The sequence below is a fragment of the Trachypithecus francoisi genome, unplaced genomic scaffold (genome assembly GCF_009764315.1).
Source record: "Trachypithecus francoisi isolate TF-2019V2 unplaced genomic scaffold, Tfra_2.0 Lachesis_group8, whole genome shotgun sequence".
In the NCBI taxonomy this organism is placed as follows: Eukaryota; Metazoa; Chordata; class Mammalia; order Primates; family Cercopithecidae; genus Trachypithecus; species Trachypithecus francoisi.
In genome coordinates, this window is record NW_022681473.1 from 64,866,933 (window position 1) to 64,879,344 (window position 12,412).

The 12,412-nt window shown below is 51.5% G+C and overlaps 1 protein-coding gene across 2 annotated transcripts; it reads right to left on the minus strand.

The window, feature by feature from the left end:
• Positions 1-221: 221 nt before the first annotated feature.
• On the minus strand, positions 222-9,766 carry UCP3 (uncoupling protein 3). 2 transcript variants are annotated; one of them, XM_033205638.1, is made up of 7 exons: positions 9,142-9,766; positions 7,092-7,312; positions 6,329-6,539; positions 5,889-6,092; positions 4,680-4,781; positions 4,038-4,218; positions 222-1,441 (listed from the first exon to the last, which is right to left on the minus strand). In XM_033205638.1, the coding sequence occupies exons 2-7, from the start codon at positions 7,215-7,217 to the stop codon at positions 1,327-1,329; spliced, it is 939 nt and encodes a 312-aa protein (XP_033061529.1). In that variant the 5' UTR covers positions 7,218-7,312; positions 9,142-9,766; the 3' UTR covers positions 222-1,326. The 2 variants fall into 2 exon arrangements, with proteins under 2 accessions (XP_033061529.1, XP_033061530.1); XM_033205639.1 differs by lacking the exon at positions 9,142-9,766 and having other exon boundaries at positions 7,092-7,665.
• Positions 9,767-12,412: the final 2,646 nt, after the last annotated feature.

Here is a 12,412-nt window from a genome sequence, read left to right on the forward strand (position 1 = left end):
TTAAGCTTGGAAGTCGGTCGTCTGCTTCAACCCTGCCTTTTGCAGAAGCAGGAGTTGGAGCCCTAAAAAAATAAAGCAACTTGCCTGCAATTAAATAGGGTGAGAGGGGGTAGATGAAGTGTAGGCATGTGGGGCTGGATCTGGCCCCACGCTGACACATAGAAAGCCTGAAATATAAGTGAGAAAGGAAAATTCCAAGAAAGAAAAGGCAGAGAAGTGGCTGTTCTTATTCCCACACCTAAGGTGTGAATTCTTTTATTGAGTCATAATAATTTCCCAAGAATTCCGAGTCTTGCTACTTTAGGTTCTTGCCCAGGAATCCACCTCTTTTCCCCCAAGCCCAACAACCCTTTGAGGTGCTCACGATTGAGTGCGTGGTGGGGGGGAAGGGGCTGCATGGGGGCGGGGCTCCTATGGCTTCACATCATCCACTGTCACCTCTGGTCCCCAAGTCTCTGGATCCTTTGGTCTCACCTCTAGACAACCGTATCTTTCAAACCTTCTTCCCTGGCAACTCCTCTCTGTCCCAACAAAATCTCTCCCAAGACATTGTCCTTGTAGTTAGATTCACACAGAGTTTTTGCTTTCATAAGGTGTGTACATGCCCAGCTTCTCACTTGCGTGTGGCAGCACCCCTGGTGAGGTGGACAGGGAAGGGATGGCTCTCTCCATTTTGTAGGAAAGGGGAGGCTGCCCTCTTGATTCTTCAGTGTCGTCAGGAATATTTACGAGTCCCAGTCTCACACTGGCACAGGCTCTAGTTTTTTCTCTTGTTCCTTGGGTTTCCTAGAATCCCAAAGGACTCTCTGTGGCAGCCACATTACGAATAGGCTGATGATGCATGTGTGACGGTGCAGCGGCAGTCGCCAGCTCTGTGTTGCTGGGTGGCGTCCCTCCGGGCTCCGTGGCTGATCTCCCACTCTATCGTGGGCCTCTCCTGTCCCGTGCTTGCCATCCTTCCTGCTTATCATTCATTATCTAACCAGATTTCATGGGGATACACATCTCCAACCCTCCATTTTGTCCAAACGGATCTATCTTGGTTTATTTTCTCTTGCCTAAATATTAGGCATGCCTAATGGGTTTCAAAAATTAATATAATTTATTTTCCATCTTGTCAGTGCAAAACAAAGGTGTTCTCAAGGCATGGCACTGAAGACCAGAATCCTTCCTCCTCTTCTACTTCTGTTTCTTGAATCAGCAACAAGTAAACAACAGTTCTGTAAACATGTGTGGGTCTGTGTCCATGTGTGCGTGGATCCGCCGTTTTCTTCCATTCTTAACTGGTTTGGGACACGTTAGCTATCAGTGACCTTCCTGTCGTGTTCAAAACGGAGATTCCCGTAATATCTGGACTTTCATCAGGGCCCGTTTCAGCTGCTCATAGGTTACGAACATCACCACGTTCCAGGATCCCAAACGCAAAAAGGAGGGTGTAAATCTGATGAGAAAAACAACCAACACATCAGGTGGAGTGCTAGGAGACCACAGCAGATGCGTGTGCTCTTGCGGGACACAGTGGTAGTGCCAAAGGATCTAGACTTCTGTTCATCACAAGCATTTTCTGAAATCCTTTCAGTCTCTCTCTCTCGCTCTTTTTTTTTTTTTCCTGCTAAGGGGATTTAGGCAGAAGTCGGAGTAAGGGAAAAAGAAAACCTGACGTTTTGAGACAGGTTACTGTGTTAGGCAGCGAATTCTCACAGTTCCTTTTTTTTTTTTTTGAGTCGGAGTGTCACTCTTGTTGCCCAGGCTGGAGTGCAATGGCACTATCTCAGCTCACCGCAACCTCCGCCTCCCAAGTTCAAGTGATTCTCTTACCTCAGCCTCCCAAGTAGCTGAGATTACAGGCATGCACCACTACGCCCGGCTAATTTTTGTATTTTTAGTAGAGACAGAGTTTCTCCGTGTTGGTCAGGCTAGTCTCGAACTCCTGACCTCAGGTGATCCACCTGACTCAGCCTCCCAAAGTGCTGGGATTACAGGCATGAGCCACTGCACCAGGCCTCTCACAGTTCTATAAGGCAGCTATGTTTTCACAAACTGAGGCCCAGGGAGGTTAAGAGCTCAACCAAAGACCTGTGGCTAGTAAGTGTCAGAGGTGTGGTTCTGACTCCACCCTGCTGCTGGGTGTTTCTGGGTTCAGTTACACCCCGGGGGGCCAGCCCTAACATGGCCCCCTGCCAGGACATGGAGAAGCTCGGGCTTTGCAGGGTGAAGACAGTGTGGCACCAGATTTAGCTCATCTCCAGAGAGCCTGGCTGTGCTGTGATGGCACTGCAGGGACAGTGTCCCCACCTCAGCTGTGGCTCACCAACTCAGGGAGAAGCCCATGAGCTGGCCCCTGCCCCTCTCTCAGCCTGTCCCTCCACTAACCACCTCCTGGGCCCCTTTGCTCCCACCAGACTCAGCTAGTCACATTCCCTGATGATGCCAGGCCCTCTTCCCTCCATGCCTTTGCTCCTCTTGCTCCCTCTGCCTGGACTGTCCCCTCCTCTCCTCCTTTGCTGGCTGGTTGCTCTTTGCTCTGGAGGACTCAGTTGGGGAACCATAACCTCATGCTATGGGTTTTCTTGACCCTCATGGGGACTATAGCACTGTGACAACAAATGTAAACTCTGGAGTCAGACCTGGGTTCAAATCCAAGCTCTCCCAGTTTCCAGCCTTACAATCTGGACACATCACTTCATTTTTCTAAGCCTCAGTTTCCTCATCTGTAAAATGAGGAAAATAACAGTATCTGCCTTATAGAGTTAGTCGTGCAGATTAGGTGAGTTAATGTTGGACAGCACTCAGCACAGGGCCCAGCATCAGTAAATGCTCAGTAAATATCACCAACTTATCTGCTGCTCTTTGAGGGGAGCATAACCCAGGGCCTGGCACCTACAGGATGCTCCAGAAATGTTGGACAAGTGAAAGCAGTAACTGAGACAAGTGGCTACAGCTGAAGACTGTAATGATAGAGGCACTTTTTGGAAGAACAGTCTATCAGTTGCAATATAGTTTTGTTACGTCATTCCCAGGCTTGAGAACCTATAGTAGTGCACTTGTTGGGTCCATGATAACACCAGGCACCAGAAAACTCTCTGTTGAAGGCATCAGCAGTGGGAGGTGAAAGGGCCAAGTTAACAGCTTACCAGTAGGATAAACAACATTGTTGGGTGTGGTGTCTGACGGTCTGGGTTTGAGCCATGGCTCCACCATTTTAACTTGTGGTCTTGGATAAGTTACTTAACTTTTCTGACACTCAGTCTTTTCCTTAGTTAATGTGGACAATACTACCCAGTTCAAGGGGCTGTTGGGATAATGCGTGTAAAGTGCTCAGCACGAGGCCTAATATAGAGTGACTTAGCTGTCGTGATAATCGTCACCAATCTGCATTATCGAGTGCTCACTCTGTGTGAGGGACTGTGGGAGATACAAGACGTCTGAGCCACTTTGGCTTTCAGGAACTTGCCCTTTGCAAGAGGAATAACTTAAGCTTACCAATACTGTAATACAAGGCAGGAGGTGATAAATACCATAAAAATGGTATCAAACGGCATTGCAGAAGTTCCCAGGGAGGAGGGAAAATTTACACCTGAGAGTGTTAGGGAGGAGGTGGCATTTGAACTGGTCTTGAAGGAGGCTAAAATTGACAACCTGTAGATGATGAGGCATTCCATGCAGAGGGAGCAGTAAGTGCAAGAAAATGTGGAGTGTGTGGAGACAGTGAGGAAGGCACCGGCTGTGGTCAGCGTGGTGCTCAATGGCTATGGCAGGAGGTCTGGGAGGTCTCAGGATTGCCAACTTCCTTTGGAGACAGGCAGTACTTTTACCTGTTCCTAGAACGCTTCCTCAGTCAGGCTTCCCTAACTCTCCCCATCAGGTATGGTTCACTTTTTTTCTTTTACTTGCATGGTTTTTTAAACTTCTCCTTTGTGGCATTTACATCTGTACTCTTCACCGCTACATCCCAGGTTGACCCATGGTAGCCACATTAGAAAAGAAAGAAGTCCCCGTTCTCTGGGAGGGAGTGCTGGAGGCAGGAGGAGGCTCACCCCTTGTAGAAGGCTGTGGGGCCCTCCTGGGCCACCATCTTTATCATACAGTCGAGGGGGCTGAGGTACTGGCCTGGAGGTGAGTTCATATACCGGGTCTTCACCACATCCACCGGGGAGGCCACCACTGTGGCACAGAAGCCGGCTCCAAAGGCAGAGGCAAAGTGGCAGGGGAAGTTGTCTGCATAGGAAGGATGAGCAAATATCAAGGAGTGCATTTGTGTTCTGTCCATATGTATGCACTGTTTGTCCCCAACTCAACCATGAACTCCCTGAGCATATTTTCCGTATCTGACAGTATTTTCCGTATCTCTCACAGTGCCCTGGGCTAAGCTCTTGGTAAGTACTGGCAAACTAGGCCTGGGCTGACCCAGAGGTGGGAGGTCATGCAGGCTGTTTGAGGAAACTGAAGTCAGAGAAGGTGAGAGATCCTTGCTTAAAGCTACATAGTGAGATGTGGTGCTGGGACTGGAACCCAAGTCTCCAGCCTCCCAGCTTAGGGGTCTTTCCTGCTTGTCACCACAATGTACCAGGCACTCTTTACTAGGCACTCCTTCTCTCTCTGCTTCTTCTAAAACCCAGTTGCCTCTGGGTTCCCTCCCTGCTGGGGGAGGGCTGCCTGCCTGGAGCCCAGGGCCTCACCAGTGAGCAGTTGATAGTCCAGTAGCTTCTCCTTGAGGATGTCGTAGGTCACCACCTCAGCACAGTTGACGATGGCATTCCTCATGATGTTGGGCAAAGTTCCTGTTAGGAAGGCAGTGGGGACGGATGAATGGGAAATGGGAGAAATGGATGCCCTGGCTGCAAGGTCACAGGCCCCAATTTTGGGGCTATCAGGCCCCATTCCAATGGTCGCAGCCAGAGGATCCCACCCCAGCTGCGCAGATTCCATATTTTCCTCTCTAGAGTTGACAACTCTCAGATTATCCATATCTTCCTCAGAGACAGAGAACAGAGAGGCCCACTTGTGTTCACTTGGCCTCATTTTGGAGGGTGATCTGCAACAGCTGTCAAAATTAACATATGCCTCCCCGAGACCCAGCTGCAGCCAGAAAAGAAAGTCATTCAGCGAGAGGCTGAGCTCTTGGAACAGTGACGGAATGTGGTGCCAGCAGGGCCCACCCCTGGTTTCACAGGTAAGGGGACAAGCTCTGAAGGGTGCCTAACAAGTGACTGAAGAGCCCCCACTTAAGAGGTGTCCTGCCCTTAAACTTCACTGGGTCAGTTTCTTCTGCAAACATTCCTGCAACCTCTGGTTCACACGCGGAGAGAGTCCTGCATTCATCACAGTGGCCGCCATGTGGACACATAGGGAACCCTCCAGCTTTGCTCCCAAAGGAGCGCTTCCTCATTGCATCTCCCTGCGCCCACTCCTCACAGCTGTGCATTTCTGATGCTCCTCTTCTTCCTCGGGCCCTGCGTGAGGGCCCCTCCCCTTCCATCTCCACACACCTAGAGCCTGTTCAGTCTTCCAGGCCCAGCTTAGGTGTCACCTTCTCTGCAGAGCCTGCCTCTGGAGCTCCACCTCTGGGGCAACCCCTACCACATCCTGCCCATGGTGTAGCTGCATCTTGACTTATCTCCTCCGCTGTCCTCACGCCCTGGGTGTGTGAAGGTGTCTTAAATTCATTTCTGTCTCTCTCACAGCAGCCTGCACATGGCAAAGGGCTGGTAAAATGAACTGAGTTTGAGGGGCTGTGGCAGGCCAGTGAAGTATCTTTGGTTGTGATGTTCTTTCAGAATCACTGGAACATGCCATGCTGGGAGCCCCCCCTTGCTGGGGTCCCTGCCCCAGCCTGAGGGGAGGGAAAGCTCTGCCTAAGGCCGCCTGTGCCCGGAGTCCAGACCTACCTTTCCACAGGCCCCTGACTCCTTCCTCCCTGGCGATGGTTCTGTAGGCATCCATAGTCCCGCTGTATTTTCTGTCGCTCCCAGACGACCCGAGGTGTATGCTGGCCTGAAATCGGACCTTCACCACATCTGTGGGCTGGGCACAGGTCACTGCCATGGCTCCCGTGGTGCAGCCGGCCAAAATCCGGGTAGTGAGGCTGGAACCTGGAAGGGGCAGAGAGATTGGGCCAGTACCCTCTACTAAGCAGCTCTCTGGGACATGCTGTTCTCTGCGGGGCTGCCCCTGCAGCTTCCTTGATGTCCACTCAGAGCCTCCTCATGAGCATCCGGTACCATCTTCCCCCCAGCCCCTGGCTCTGCCTCTGAGTCTAGACTTCCCTGGTCTCTTGACCCACAGACTTTCGGCCACCCCTTTGGTGTTCAGGGACCTGGTCACTCACTGTCCGCGCCTTGGGGGGTGTAGACCTGCTTGACAGAGTCGTAGAGGCCGATGCGGATGGAGGCGAAGCTCATCTGGCGCTGCAGGCCGGCCACCAGCCCATTGTAGGGGCTGCAGAGACCCTCGGTCCGCACCATCGTCAGGATGGTGCCCAGCACGCCACGGTACTGCACAAGCCGGGCCGTCTGGGCCACCGGGTTCTCCCCCTGGATCTGAGGGACAATAGCCGGGGGCGAGGACTCAGATGGGAGGGCAAGAAGGGGCTGCGTGCACAGGAACCCTGCTGGGGCTGAGCCTGCCTGGGCTGGGCCTGAGAACAACTGTGCTGGTCACAGCCTTCACATCACAGTAGAAATCACTGGTGTCTGGGCAGGATTTTACCGTTCATAAAGCAGTGTTATACACACGGCTTGATGTTTGATCCTCAGAGTAAATCAGAGGGACAGATTGTCTTTCCATTTTATAAGTGCTTTGTGGCTTGCCCAAGATCACACAGTTAATTCCTTACTTTTACCGCACACTGCACTTTAAGAAGTAGGGCCTAGCCCATAAAGGGCCCTGTCGCATTATGCAAAGAATTTAGATTTTTTTGTCTTGGTGGATGGTGATGAGAGGAGGCAAGGAAGGGTCCTAAGCAGTGGAGTGAGAGTCTTTGTCAGAGTTCTGAGTGAGGAAGGTCATGTGGGCACACGTCATGCGTGCTGTGGGGGAGAACTAGCCCCTCCTTCCATGTGATCAATGACCCTTGGCCAAAGGGCACCTACCTGCAGGCGGACCTTGGCTGTGTCCAATGGAAAGGTAAGGAGGTCAGCAAAACAGGCTGCTGTGCCTGCCCCCAGGAACTTCACAGCCATGGTGGGAGGCACGTCGGAAGGCTTCAGTCCAACCATGGTCCTGGAAGGCTCTGCTCAGTCTCTTTAGGGCCGAGAGGAGGTCCAAGGAGAGAGGCTGCTCCACAGCCCTGGGCTTCAGTGCCGCAGTGAGGCTGCAGGAGACAGGCCAGAGGAGGCTGATGGAGTGATGTCTGGCCTGGCCCCCAGGCGCTCCTCAGCACCCAGGAGGGGCTTTAGAAAGGGAGAAGCCTGGGTGGTGCCATACTTAAGCTGCGTGAATTTGGCCTATAAAAACAGGTCACGTTCCCATCCCTCAGATTTTGCAATCCTCCTCCTGACCCTCTCCCTCCCCTCCTTACCATGGGTAGGCAGAGCTGACAGTGGTATCTGCACTGTATACATGAGGAAACCGAGGCTCAGGCACCTGTTCTCCCCAATATCAAACTGCTTCTTTTTTTTTTTTTTTTTTTTGAGACAGGTTCTTGCTTTGTTACCTGGGCTGGAGTGCAGTGGTACAATCCAGGCTCACTGCAGCTTTGACCTCTTGGACTCAAGTGACCTTCCCACCTTCAGCCTTCAGGCGTGCATCACCATACTCAGCTAATTTTTTATTTTTTGTAGAGATGGGGTCTCTCTATGTTGCTTATTCTGGTCTCGAACTCCTGGCCTCAGCCTGATCACTTGACAAGAGGGGCAGTTCTTAGCCACTCATGGGAAATGGAATGGATGGGCGTAGACTCAGGTCAAAAGCCCATCTTGGGGTCAGGGCTCTAGAACTTTCAGTAGTCAAGCTGGGGGAGGAGGGGAAGCCACAGTGGTGGGCACATGTAGCAGCTGCCCTGAGGCCAGCACTCCCCAATCTTCTTCCCAATTCACTCCAGCCTCCCCTACACCCCTAGCAGCCGGCAGCCTTTTGCCACTGGCCAGTGGAGGAAGAAGTCAAAAGTGGAATCCTCCTTTCTGTAGCTCTGCTGGGGCTCCTGAGGGATGGGATGTTCTAGTCTGCATGGTCCATGAAAGTTTGCTGGTTGCTTCTTGCACCAGATACCGTGCTGAGGGCTTTACAGACACTGACTGAGTCGATCCCTTTATAAGGCTACAAGTAGTTGCTATTATTATTCCCATTTCATAAACCAGAGACCTGAGGCTTCCAGGGCTTTAGCTAGTCATACAACTGAAGTGCTGGCGCTGAGATTGGTGTCCACGCTTGTCTGGCATCTGAAGCTGTGCCTGTTTCACTGCCCAGAGAGTCTCAGACTTCAGCGAGAGCCGAAGATCCCTTGAGCTGCTTGTTTACAGAGTAGATTCTCAGCCCTCAGCCCCAGAGATCCTGATTTAGATCTGGGGTGGGGCTAGGAATCTGCATTAGGAAAACTCCCCATGGTAGCTCTGAAGCGGGGGAAGAGGACCCCATTTTGAGACATCCTACCCAATACCAGTTGCCTCCCCAACTCCAACCCACCCTCCCGGCAAAGCCTTCACGGCAGCCCACTGAAGAAGCCATCTAGGCCGAGAGACCATGGGCTCTGGAAAGCTCCCAGTAAATGACCTGGACCAGCCTCAGGTCAGAAGTGCCCCTGTCATCCCTACTCAGGAAGAGGCCCCAGGGTCTTCATGGAAAGAAAGGGACTTATGCTCTAGAGGAATCGCAGAGATTCTGGGGCTGGCAAAGAAGAAAGCCACTTCCTGTCTATGGGGATTTGCAAAATCACCAGAGGCAGCCAGCAAGGCAAACGGGGTATGAGTCTTGAGTGAGTGACACGGGTGTTGGGTTCAAGTCCCAGCCCTGCCACAGTACCCTCATCAGGGCTGCAGCTTCCTTTTTATAAGGTGGGGGCTGGACTGAATATCAGGTCTGACATGCTGCAGCTAGTGAGCCCTGACTGCTCGGGGCTGCTCGCTGAAAGCCTCCAATGAAAGGGAGAACAAGGAGAAGGGAGAGGGACAGGGGAAGGGATGAGGGAGGAGAAAGGGGTCTTACCTGTGAGTCCTGCCAGGGCAGAGGCAGCACAGGGGCTCCCTATGGCTCCATCCCAGGGGGTGGCAGCAGGGATCGGATGGCCCCTCCTTGTCATTCACTGTTGTCTCTGCTGCTTCTGGCTTGGCACTGGTCTTATACACACGGGCTGACCTGAAACCTTATCCTAGAGAAGCTGGTTGACTGCCTGATCACTTGACAAGAGGCTGGCTGGTGAGGGCAGTGAGGTGAGAGGGGAGGTGAGTGAGTTCCACATCTGGTTCAGTCCTGTTACTTGGGGTGCTTTAATATAGCTCCTTTAAACTGTGGACGTTTTCTTGGTGACAAGGGTGTATGGGGGGGTGGACCTGCTGCCACTTTTGAGTCCAAAGGTCAAGGCCTCCCACAATAGGCTGGGCACAGCTCTCCCAGGCCTCATAATAATAATGATAACTGTAATTTCTTCGTGCCCACTATGTGCTAAATATTTTACATACATTACTACTATTTTCCACAATCCTATGAGATAGGTACTATTAGAATTTTAATTTTTTTTACTTTTTTTTTTTTTGGTAATTTAAAAATTTTTAGTAGAGACGAGGTCTCGCTGTGTTCCCCAGGCTGGTCTTGAACTCCTGGGCTCAAGTCATCCTCCTGCCTCAGCCTGGCAAAGTGTTGGGATTACAGGTGTGAGCCACTGCACCTGGCCTAATTTTGTTTTTTAATTACAGATTTATTGATATAGAATTCACATACTATACAATTCATCTGTTTCAAGTGCACAATTCAAATAGTTTTTAGTATATTCTGAGTTGTGCAACCATCAACACAATCTATTTTAGAACATTTTCATCACCCTTCACCCTCCTGCCCTGGAAAAACTCCAGACACATTAGTAGTCACTCCCCTTCCCCCACTCCCCAGCCTCAGGCAACCACTAATCAATCTACTTTCTGTCTCTATAAATTTGCCTCTTCTGAACACTTCCTAGAAATGGAATCATCCACTATGTGCTTGTTTGTGACTGGCTTCTTTTACTTAGTATAGTAATGCTTTCAAAGTTAATCCGTGTTGGAGCCTGCTTCAGTATTTCATTTCTTTTTGGTGCTGGGGATCCTAAAATCTTACCACTTATTTTACTGTGGAGGAAATGGAATCTCAGGGAGGCCATGCAGCCAGCACGTGGCAGGGCCTGACTCTAGCCTGTAAACTCTAAGGCATTTTGGGCTTATCTATGGTGACCACCATTCTCTCTGACATGACACTTGGAAGCTTTAGCATGGACACTGCTGGAGCCAAGGGAGCTGGGGCGGGGTGGAAGGGTGCCCCACAGAAGCTACTGGAGGCTCCATCTTTGGGCACTTAGAGTAAGGGCTGGGCATAGCTGAATCGGGCCCCAGGTGATGGGGGAAGGGGAGAAGAGGAAGAGAAGGGAGGAGAGGAGTGAGAAGCAGAAGGGAGGGAAGGAGAGGGAGTTGACTGGGTAGGGCAGAGGAGGAGTAGGCAGAAGTCTTTTCTGGACTTCAGCACACAGCCAGGGTCACAGGGCAGGTGGTCAGAGGTACGGACGCTCAAGTGCAAAGCTTGGGCTGTACCTGTCCTCTTCCTTGGACCAGGCCCTGACCTTAATGTCAGCAGAATAAGCAGCTGCATTAGTGTTAAGAGGGAAGTGGCTGTCAGGGCTGCTGAGATTAGGAAGGCTTAGGAAGTAGGTTCTGAGCTCCATCTGTAATTGCTAGCCTGGAGGTGGTGGAGTAAATTGCAGGGAGTCTGTGGGGGAAGAATAGAGTAGAAGCCCAAACCAGGAGGCAGCAGGCTCTGGAGAAACCCAGCGGGAGGGAGGGCCAGGCTCTCTTTGGCTTGGGAGCTTGAGAGCAGGACCAGGTCTGCCTGCTTTGGCTCCATGTCCAGAGGCCAGCCCATGCTAGAAGTCCCAAGGCTGCCTGCTATGGGTTGGGAAGAGAGGTAGCCACTGGCTCGTTCTGGTGGTGGGAACACCTATCTCATGCCTTAATCCATGCCACATGCCTGGTCAAGTCATTCACCTCAGAGTTGGCACTGGGAAGATTCAGCTTCCAGGGCTAAGATACTGATAAATAACACACTGTTTTGAAGTGGAGATGGGAGGTCTCGACCTCAGGGTCCCTTTGTGTCATCAGAGGCTGCTCTCAACCTGGAGTAGAAGCATGTCCTCCTGACCCGGATCAGGTTGTCTGTGGGAGCTAGAGTGGGATTTGGAGGAATATTCTTTACCTGGCGCTTTCCCCCTGAGGCCTGGTCTCCAACTGCTCCTCTTTAGGTTCCCTGAGCCCCAAGGAAAGTGGGGTCCTGGGCCTTGAATGCTCTGTGCTGGTGACTTGAGAGGGAGGCTGGCCTCTGTGGTGCTGGGGAGGGGTGGGCTGGCAGGCTGGAACTTAGGAGCAGAGACAAATAGAAGGGGGAGGCCTTGTCACCAGGAAGGCAGCACCCACTCCTTCCTTGAGGTTCCCGCATCACTATGCACCCTCTGACGCCCAGGAGTGCTCTGCCTGCCCCAGTGACTGTGTGCTTGCCTTGCTACGGGTTTGCTCTGGAGCATCAGAGAGTGGGTGGGGCTGACATTTCCTAAGCTTCCACTGTGTGCCAAATGTAGGCGAAGCACTTTAAAAAATGTCATCTCGTTTGATCTTCCTCACAACCCCATGAAGCTGGAGTGATTATCTGTTTTACACATGAGGCCACAGAAGCTCAGACACAGCGAGACTGGTCTCTATCTCCAGCTGCACGCCGCTCACAGGCTTTTCTGGCTCTTCCTCTATTGCTGTCCATAGTCTGGCCAATTCTCTGGGCTCACCCCAAGACCCGTCTCTTCTAGGAAGCCTTCCCTGACTGCTTCAGCGCACGTGGTCTTTCTCCATGAAGTCCCTAAATTAAGAGCACTTATTGGCTGTACCTTGTTTTGGTCACTGAAAGCAGTAGCCTTGCAATACCTCTGGGGATTTCTTGTGTGGTGAATCACTTCCTAACTCCACAAACAGAGGCAAAACACTGAACTTCCAGAAACTCTAGATATAATATCTAGAGTTAGAAAGTTGTTTTGAGAGCTGAGTGAAGTGATATGTACTTGGGGATGAAAGCCTGTTGCCCAGCCACATTTTTTTTTTTTTTTTTGATACGGAGTCTTGAGTCCTGCTCTGTTGTCCAGGCTGGAGTGCAGTGGTGTGATCTCGGCTCACTGCAACCTCCACCTCCTGGGTTAAAGTGATTCTCCTGCCTCAGTCTCCTGAGTAGCTGGGACTACAAGCATGCACCATGC